The sequence below is a fragment of the Gossypium hirsutum genome, chromosome D01, assembly GCF_007990345.1.
Source record: "Gossypium hirsutum isolate 1008001.06 chromosome D01, Gossypium_hirsutum_v2.1, whole genome shotgun sequence".
NCBI lineage: Eukaryota > Viridiplantae > Streptophyta > Magnoliopsida > Malvales > Malvaceae > Gossypium > Gossypium hirsutum.
The window spans coordinates 16,027,834-16,038,237 of NC_053437.1; the positions used below are offsets into that span (position 1 = coordinate 16,027,834).

Genomic DNA, 10,404 nt, shown 5'->3' on the forward strand with positions numbered 1-10,404 from the left:
AATCCAATGAGAGGATATCATTTACCCATGTCTTAGGATATGAATTCCACTATTGTGAATGGTGCTGTACACTGAAGAAGTCGTATATCCAATGCACCAACTTACGGTTTCTTATCAATTTTACCTCAAGCTTTTACTTACATCGAAGTATACGAGTCACGCATACATAGTCCATCATCCACTCAAGACTAAAGTATGCCACACTATAAACATCACAAGTGAATAAATTCACAAAAAAAAAAGTTTAAGACCTATTCTTCTTGGGTCATGTCCAACGTACCATCAATCTAGTCAGTTACATCTACGTCTCTATCTTCTGGGAGTCATCCGCTCTGATGCTTCAGACAAAGTGTAACAGCTCGTTTTTCAATTATGTCAGAAACGATAGTTTTGGAACTCCATTCTCGATGTTCGAGTCTATAAATATTATTATTTAATATTTACGAGGTTAGTGTAAAGATTAATTGAAGTTTGGTCCCTTAATTTTGTCAAATTGATAGTTAATTAAGGTACAATAATTTTGTAAAAGAGGTAAAAGCTAATTGGTATGAATTTTTAATTAATTAAAAGACTAAATGAGTAAATAAACCACTATTACTTAGCCAAACAGTGGTGAATGACATCTTTCATCCACCAATTTAGTTAATTAATATTTAGTTTTGTTAGTTAAGGTTTAATTAAATAAAGTATAATTAATTAGTTTTAATTAAGGTATAAAAGAAAAAAATAAAAGAAAAAGATGACATTTCAATCATCTTCTTCTCTTATCTGTAGCAAAAAAAAAGGAAAAAGGGTTTGAAACTTTCAATCTTTAGTCCTTTGATTAGTAAGCAATTTCAAGGTCGTTTCTTGTAATTTTTATGTTTTTAAGATCGTGGGAGTTTGATTTAGCTAGCCCGTGTACCAATTTGTAAAACTATTAAAGTTTTCAAAAGTTTCCATTATTTATTTCTTGAAGTTTGTATACTAAATTGTTAGATTTTAAGCTTAGAAGCGAAAAATGATTAGTTTGTAATGTTTAATTGCTAATTTTTGAACATAAGGACTAAAGTGCATAAATTTTAAAACTGGTGTAAAATTTTTGTAACTATTGATAATATAAGGTTATAGAAGGATGTGGTTGAGATAAATTTCGAAATTGAAGCTTAAATTTGAAAGGTATGACAATTTCGATTTTAGAAACTAAATTGAATAAAATGTAAAATTTTAGGGGCATCCAAAAAATGAAAATTGGATTGATTCATGTAGTAGGATGTTATAATTTGAATTGAATTATCATATAGATCGAGAATTGAACCAAATCAAGGATAATCAGGAAAAAGGCAAAATTACTAATTAGTCCTTGCGGTTCAACTTGTTTGCTGATTAAATTAAGTAAGTTCATATGGTGTGTTTGTGTTTAAATTTTTATGTATTTAAAATTATGAATATATGTATGTTTAATTGAAATTTGGGTTGTTTACGATTTGGTACTAAATGTGAGATTTGGACTAAATTGTAAAGAAATGAATGTGAACTTATATGTTGGATTACCCTGATGAACTTAGTAAAGGTCTTATACACATGGATACAGATTGATTACTGATGATTACTGAGATCTCGAAGATATATGTGACACATGTTTAGCTCGGACAAGTAACTTGATATCGTTTTAAAGGTTTAGTCCAGACGGGTAACTTGACATGTATATTTACAACTTTGGCCAAGCTATTTGATGTGTCAATATAAAGGATTAGCCAGAATGGGCAACCTGACACAATTATATGTTTAGCTCAGACAAGTAACATATGTGATTAGCATCAGTGTACTCGAGTTCATTTACTGAGTTTCATCAGGTAATGTTGATAATATGAAATAAGAAAATGAGATGACACAAAATGTATTTGATGTTCAAATATGGCATTAGTGAATGATTTGAATATAAACTTTGGAACACATGTATGATTATTTATTTCATGATTAACATGAGATTGAGATAGATATTTAAATGTTATCTATTGATATGTTATCAATTTGGTACATTACATGATTGATTAAGCACTAAACTTACCTTGTTGTTGTGGTTTGCTATGTTAGGTAAACTTTGTCAAGTTAAATAGTTTAATTGTAAATCGAGGTAAGTTTCTCGTTTAAATACATATGGACTTACTAAACATTCATTATGCTTACCCCCATTATTTTTCCCTTTCCTTGTAGATTGTCAACTTGCGAAATGTGACGATTGGATCTACGAGAAGATCACACTATCTCGTGATTGACTTGGTAGTCTTTTAATCATTTTAAAGTCTAGTTATGTGGCATGTACATAGGTAATATTTGTGTTAACTTTGGATTGATAGTTTGTAACACCCCTAACCCGATTCATAAATGTAACACCCCTAACCCGAATCCGTAGCTGAAATAGGGTTACAGAGCATTACCAAAATTTACAAATTAATTTTCAGACATTTCATTTCATCTAGCATTCATATTTGAAACCAACCAAAATCAAAATATTAATGAGCCAACATTGGACAAATTAACTTATACATGCCATTATAACCGGAATCAAATCATCCAAAATTACCGGTAGAACCAATGAATAGTGTGATATATCTCTGACAAGCTTCCAACCCAATTGAGCTTTCGATAATCTGTAGGGTAAATAAATAAATAAAAACAAATACGTAAGCAATGGATGCTTAGTAAGCTCTTGTAGTCATTAATCATATTAGTTCATTTAAAATATGAAATCTATACATATCAAGAATAATCCAATATTAATACCATAGTACTCATGAAGCTATATTCATCAACTCGCAAGGTGAATAAATTCACAATATCACTTACATATTATCCCAAGCTTAGTAGGACTTTATATAACTTTAACTCTTCATAATTTCTTTATTTTCATTTGTATTTCTTTACTTTCCACACTTATTCCATAAGCGTGACACACAAGTCATAAACATATCATTCAATCATAGTCACAAGCGAGTGCATTTAACTAAAGCCTTTTCCGAATTGATCACATGATAAGTCATTTCATAAGAAATTGGATAATTTTCTTGTATCAACATATAAAAGATAATCATACATTTACATGTCATGATACATATCATTTTCTTATCGTTTCTTCATAGGTATAAAATCATTCATTTGATTATTTCGATATTTCATGTACCATCATTTTCATGAATTTCGCGTACATACCGGCAATAGTTCATTTCAAACTCATGTTATCTCACTTCAGAACTTTACCCGTTATATCATTTAAATATCAATGGTTACATTTATTTTAGATTAATACCAATAATAATCTATAAATCTTTCAATTCAACCACATAAGTCTTTTACCGTTTCTTTCTGTATCGAAGAACGACTTATAGATATGAGTACATCGTTTTTAGAAGCCCGAAGGCTGAACTTAAGCTCATGAGAGCTAAACAAACAGTAAACACGAAAGTCCGTAACAAATGACGAACCTCGGTTTACTTGGGTAATTTTTCGTCAATTCATCCTTTACATTTGTAATGCCATAACCCAGTTATGGTCTTATGCGTCAATTCATCCTTTAGCACAGAACGATTGTACTCAATCCCGCGTTCAATCCAAACTGGGTATTAAATTTGATAATATATTTCCAATAATAATTCAATTCCATGTTTTCTATTACCCTTATTATTTTCCATATTTATCCCGTTGAATTTCTCGAAAATTCGATGGATTTTCAGAGGTACACTTTTAGTGTACAAATCCGGATCCGTCAATTCATATTCATGTGCGCACATTTCCATTTCAAAGAGCACACTTCCGTGAACCTTATCCTTACAGCGGGATTACCAGTTCAGGCTAAATCCCCTGTAATATAAACTCATAGAGTATTGTCGGGATTACCAATCCAGGCTAAATCCCCTGCAATGACAATTACTCTAATGAGCTCAGATCTGAATTACCAGTCCACTCTAAATTCAGACCCTAATTCGGATTACCCATCCGAGCTAAATTCATTTTCCACATATTCTTCGAGAGGGCTATATCAGGATAGGATCACCCGTCTGGGCTAGATCCTTTTTACCGTCAATTCCTTTTCAGAGATCCATCGAATTTTCCTTCCATTCAACCGGGATTTCTTCCCCTTTTTATCAAATATATCAATGTTTCATCAAATTTCATACAATGAACATTCAAATCATATTCACATCAATAACAAACATTTCAAGCATTTAAGAATATAATTCAAGTTCCACGAACTTACCGGGCTAAATTGCAGAAATACCAAAATTTAGGGACATTTTGGTAATTTTCCATTTTCCTCGAATTTCTACCCAATCTTGATCTAAATTAAAATTTCATTCAATTATTAATAAAACAATTCATTTCATGCAATTTGGTCATTTTTGACATTTTTACAAAATTACCCTTAAAATTTCACTTTTATTCAATTTAGTCTCTGAATTTAAAACATGTGAATTAGCTATTTTAAAATAAACTCATATTAGCTGAATATTCACATATATTTTTTCTCCTCCTCCACTCCATTCCACATCCTTGATATATACATAATACCACTATTTACTTGTTTACTCATAATAAGCCATTCACTTTAGTCATAGTCACTAAATTAATTATATCTTAAGCTAAAGAACTCCGAATTAATATCCACAAATTTTATCTGAAACTAGACTCACATATCTTCTTACAATAAAATTTTCAGAATTTTTTGTTTAGCCAATAAGTACAGTTTATTCTTTAAAGTTTCCTCTATCTCACTATTTGACAGTTTCAACCCCTCTTCACTAAAAATTAATTATCTCTTTGTACAGAATTCGGATGATGTTCCCATTTGTTTCTATTGAAAATATACTCATTCAGGATTTTAAACATATAAATTTAAGCCTCTAATTATTTTTATTCAATTTTTGATGATTTTCAAAAGTCAGAATAGGGAAACCCAAATTCATTCTGACCTTGTCTCACAAAATTTATTATATCTCATGATTTAAAATTCCATTACTTACACCGTTTCTTCTATAAGAAACTAGAATTAATAAGATTTAATTCCATATTTTTTTTCATCCTCTAATTCGATTTCCATAATTTATGGGGATTTTTCAAAATTAACCTACTGTTGCTGTCCAAAACTATTTTAGTGCAAAATGTTGATTACTAAATTTATAACACCTTCCTTTCCTTTCTCTTCAATATTTTCCATCACTTCCCCTTATTTCCCTTTACTAACATAACAAGAATATAGAACCTTATATAATGAAACTCTACATTAACATTAATTTCCTCATTTTTCAATAATATCAAACTCAAAAATATATTGAAATCTTGATGTTCTTACCTTGTGCTATTGATTTCATTCTTTGACTTGATATTCTCTCTCCTCTAGCTTCTATTTCTTGAATCTAACTTTATATTCTAGCTCTGCATAGTCTCCTTGTTATCTTTCTCTCTTGATGGGTATGGAAATTCTTTTGATTTCTAGGTGAAAATGGTAAATTTTTGGTGGAAGGACCAAATTGTAAAGAAAGCAAAACTTTCTTTCTTTCTTTCTCTTTTCTTCTCACGTTGGATGCATGGGAAGATGATGAATTCTCTTCATCTTTCGTTCCTTTTATATTAATCATTTAATAATAAAATAATAGTAAAAATCTTAATAAAATATTAATTAAATAATATTTATCTAATTAATTAATAAAAATATCACCAACATCATCATTACCTTCTAGAGTTCTATCTCTCTCTAATTGACCATTTTTCCCTTTATAATCTTTTAAAATTCCATCATTGAATAATCACTTAATTTGGTAAAATTAAAATTTAGTCCCTTAAAATTCTTCACCTTTTTCAATTTGGTCCTAATCCATCCATTTTCCTTAGTTTCTAGATCATTCCACCCTTAAAATATTTACACCTTTGTTCCTTCAAATTTTTCATATTTACACTTTAACCCCTCAAATTTTGAGTATTTACTCTTGGGCAACAAAACTTTTCTAAATTTTGTGATTTAATCCTTTCTTAAATTAATATGTCATAATATAGTTCCCAATGTTGACATAACTCAAAATTACCCTTTTTATCACTTTATTTCCTTATTTTACTATATGAGAGATATTATCTTACTTTCCTTACTGTAGAAATTTTCGGGGTATTACATAGTTTGGTTTGAACTTCACTAAATTTTGAATAATGGAAAGTTAGTCACATATATATATATGTGTATGTTTGGTAAAATGATAAGCTATAAATGTGGCACTTGAATGACAAGTTTGCTTGATAAAATGGTATGGTAAATGGTGGAATAAAATGGCTATAAACACATGTGATTGATTTGTGAAGCAATAGGTTGAATTAATATGTTTTGATGCCAAATTGTGGTATATTGGTTGGTTGATTTGGTTAAAATGTGATGTTTTAGTAATTTTTTATGGTCTTGTATAGGTAAGGTTGTGTAATTATACACAAAACCTTGTGTTTGAATGTTTTATTGAAATAGGTATCAAATGGCCTAATTTGTGCTAAAAATAGAGTCCATGTCGCGACGTCAGGAGATGTTGTTGCGACGAGCTCTAGACTTTAGGCCACGACATGACGAGGAACTCCGTTGGCATAACGAGGCCAATTTAGTATGTCACGTCGTGATGAGGAACCCCTCACGCCGTGACGTCATCTTGAAGTTTTGAAAATGATGTAAATTAGTCCTTATTCGATCTCGGGTTAACTTTAGAGTATACGTAGGCTAGTATAAGTCCCATGAGAGGTTGTATATCATGTTTATTTTTTGAAATACTTATGTTTGCATGAATTATACCTTGACTTGAAAGTTATATGTTTGTAGTAGCTATGGCAATAGATGTAGCATCCTGGAGCTTAGGCTTGGCGATCGAGTTGGGTAAAAGGTATTACATTTAGTGGTATCAGAGCTACAGTTTAGTTTAGTCTAGAACTGAACGTAAAGCGTGCTAAGTTTAGAAATACATTCCACAATAACCTGTGATAGCGTGATGCCTTCTGATCCAAGATTCTACTTTTTCTTATAGATAAACCTTATCAATCGAATTGAATCGTGCCGTATCAGATAAAGTAGATAGTAACGTTCATACTTCTGATTAGGAAGCTACAAATAGTATGCTTATTTCGCAAAGGTTTAGGAGTAAGGCAAAAGGCGTCTTCTTCCAAATGATAAACTAATGGTTCAATCAGTTAAATCGAGCTACCCCTTTAGCTCCATAGTCCTAAATGCAACCTCCACCCTTAATCGTGCCTCTTACGACACCCCTTATCCTCAGAACCCAAATTCGATAAATGTTCATTGACCCCCGATTTATAAAATTCAAAAGTGTGGGGCTAAAGAATTTAGAGGTAAAAGGATGATAATCCGACTGAAGTTGAATATTGGTTGGAAAATACTGTGAGGGTGCTCGATGAAATGATGTGTATGCCAAAAGATTGCTTGAGATGTGTTATATCAATACTAAAAGAAGAGGCGTATTAGTTGTAATAGCTCGGTTTAGACCCTAGTCGGACAGTGGTTTCGGGACCACAAAATTGAGTCAGAAAAATATTTTAATATTATTTTCCGTGCTTATAGTATGTGAATTGACATGTGTGAAATTTTCGTGAATTAATTTTATCGTTTGTTTGCCGATTTGTGAAAAAGGACTTAATCGCGTAAAATGAAAAAGTGGTTAGCTATTTGTTAGAGTGTTTTATTGTTATGAATTTTCTAATGTGGGTCCTTATGTTGATATTTAGCCATTAGAATTATGCATGGACACATTTAGACAACCATTATAAAAGTTATAATTAAATACTTAAGGTTAAAATAGTAAAAAGTAAAGTAATATGTAATAAAATAAATAAAACATGTTAGTGGATGATATCCATATTGCCGAATCTTGAAATAAAAAAAAGAAAGAAATCAGCAAGCTAGGGTTCAGCCATTTCAATATTTGATTAAGGTATGTTAGTTGATCGGTTTTTGATAATTTTTATGTTTTTAAGATCGTTGCTTTGTGTTTTAGATAGCCCGAGCTCTAATTTTTGGTATTGTTGATGAATTTGAAATTTTCCATTGATGATAGCTTATGGTTTTCGTTGTTTGATGATGGAAAATAAATTTTTGATGTTTGATTGTTATGTTTAATTAAGTGATTTTTGATAAAAATCCAAATTAGGGATTTATTGGTGAAATTAGAAAATTTAAGGGTCAAAATGGGAAATAAATAAAATTAATGTGCTGCTAGGGACATAGGGAGAATTTAGCCTAACTAGAGTTTAATGAAATTTTGAGTATTTTGTGTTGTTTTGAAATAGGGACTAAATTGTGAAAATTTGAAATGTTAGGGGCTAAAGTGAAAAATTCCCAATTATGTGTTTTTGGATGTAATTGAAGGAATTTGTAATTAAATACGTTAAATTTGAATTGATTTAGATCAAGAAAAGAAGAAATCAGAATTGGATCGGAGGAAGTCGAAAGTTGTTGATTAGTCGTTCTGATCCATTCGTGTCAGTACAAGGTAAGTACATAAGTAATTATATATCGTTAAATTTGAATGAATATGTTTTATAAGTGCCGAATTGAATTAAGCATGGGAGTATTACTTATGAGTTTGAATCGATCGAATTACGACGTCCGAAAGCTTATTTCTGGTTTACACCATGAATCCTTTGTTGCCTCAACTGCATCATATTTACCTTCTTTTGATATACCAACTCGATATTTTAAGGAAACAAGCCGTTCGTATTCTTTGTTCGAGTCTAAGCCGAAACGAACCGCCGTTAAGGCAAGAGGTTGTGGGGTATATGTTGGATAGAGGTTCCCAAATGTGGAGCTTAAGGAAAGCCAAAGCCAATTTTCAGAGAGTTTTGGCTACTTTTAAGTGCTTTTCCAATGCTCGGCAATGGTTCGATGAAATCCGCAAGTGGAATAATTCGGCAGCAACTGTTTTAGTCATGGCGATCTACTGCATTATAGTTTTTAAACCAGATTTGATATTACCAACAATGACTCTTTATAGTATTCAAGTTAGGATCCTCCAATGGAGAAAGCGACCGAGGCATCCAACTCATATCGATGTGAACCTATCGGTTGCCGGATCTGTGACAGCCGACGAATTGGACGAAGAGTTTGATACTTTCCCATCTTCAAGACAATTCGATGTTCTTCGGATGAGATATGATAGACTGAGTAGTATTGCAGGGAGAGTTGTGACAGTGATCAGTGACATTGCAACACAAGTTGAGAGGTTTCACCCACTGCTAAACTTGCGTGACCCAAGAATTACAGTGATGTTCCTTGTTTGTTGTCTTGTTGGACCCTTTATGTTATATTATTTAATTAGTCTTAAGGTTCTTCTTATTTTTGGAGGATTTTATGTAATGAGGCCTCCATTTTTAGGAAAAGATGTGCTAAATGCACCCCAGAATTTCTTCAGTAAGCTACCTACAAAAGCAGATTACATGTTATGAGTACACAGCGCCAAGACTTCTTGTAGGTTATTTGAGCCAAAATTCAATTCAGTAATTATAAATTAAAGTTTGAACAACTCGATTTATTAATCAAATCAAATTTGAGTATTATAATACCCGTTTCGAATGGTTTAATAGTCTAATCGAATTTTTATTTTTTTAGTATTTTTATATTATTAATTTATAATTTCATTATTGTATATACAATATTAACCTTAATTTTCCCTTCTTTTTTCAACCGAAACCTATGTTCACGGGAAGAGAGCTTCTGTTGGTTTAAACAGATAAACCCAACTAATTTGGTTTGATTTGTCTCAATTTGAGTGCTTTGGACAGTTCTCTAGTTACAAGATCCATCTTACCTGTTAGTTTTATTAGTTATCAATTTTTAAAATTTTAAGCTTGGTTAAAAAAATCAATTTAATTTCATATTTTTCAAATTTTCTAAAGTATTTTTATATTTTATAATATATAGTAAATATATATCATTGAAGCTCGAGTTTGGAGTCGAACTTAGAGATGATTATGGGTCGGATCGGGCCTCGATAGAATTTTATGACAAGGACCGGTTCGGCCCAAAAAAGTGGACTTAAAATTTTGTCTAAGTTCGGCTCAGATAAAAATGTTAAAACCTAAGTCCAGCCTGCTCGTATAAAAAAAAATTATATTATTGTTTTTACATAAAAACAAATTTAAAAAATATAATACATCAAATACACTAAAAACATTAAAATAAATGTTTCTCAACAAATTGAAAATAAATTAAAAAATTTTATTTATACGTAAATAACACTAAAATAAGTGCAACTTAGCATGCAAATACTTTTAAAATAGTAGCAAAACTAACAATAAAACAAGAGTTATACAATATCAAAATAATAACAACAAAATAGTAACAATATAATAGCGAAACTGCACCAAAAAAGTGACAAAACAGCATAAAAA

At 30.9% G+C, this 10,404-nt stretch overlaps 1 protein-coding gene across 2 annotated transcripts; it reads left to right on the forward strand.

Annotated features, from left to right (window-relative positions):
• The first annotated feature begins 8,322 nt into the window (after positions 1-8,322).
• On the forward strand, positions 8,323-9,513 carry LOC121213874 (FT-interacting protein 4-like). Of its 2 annotated transcripts, XM_041087142.1 has the most exons (2): positions 8,323-8,507; positions 8,718-9,513. In XM_041087142.1, the coding sequence occupies exon 2, from the start codon at positions 8,794-8,796 to the stop codon at positions 9,457-9,459; it is 666 nt and encodes a 221-aa protein (XP_040943076.1). In that variant the 5' UTR covers positions 8,323-8,507; positions 8,718-8,793; the 3' UTR covers positions 9,460-9,513. The 2 variants fall into 2 exon arrangements, with proteins under 2 accessions (XP_040943076.1, XP_040943075.1); XM_041087141.1 differs by having other exon boundaries at positions 8,323-9,513.
• The last annotated feature ends 891 nt before the right edge of the window (positions 9,514-10,404 follow it).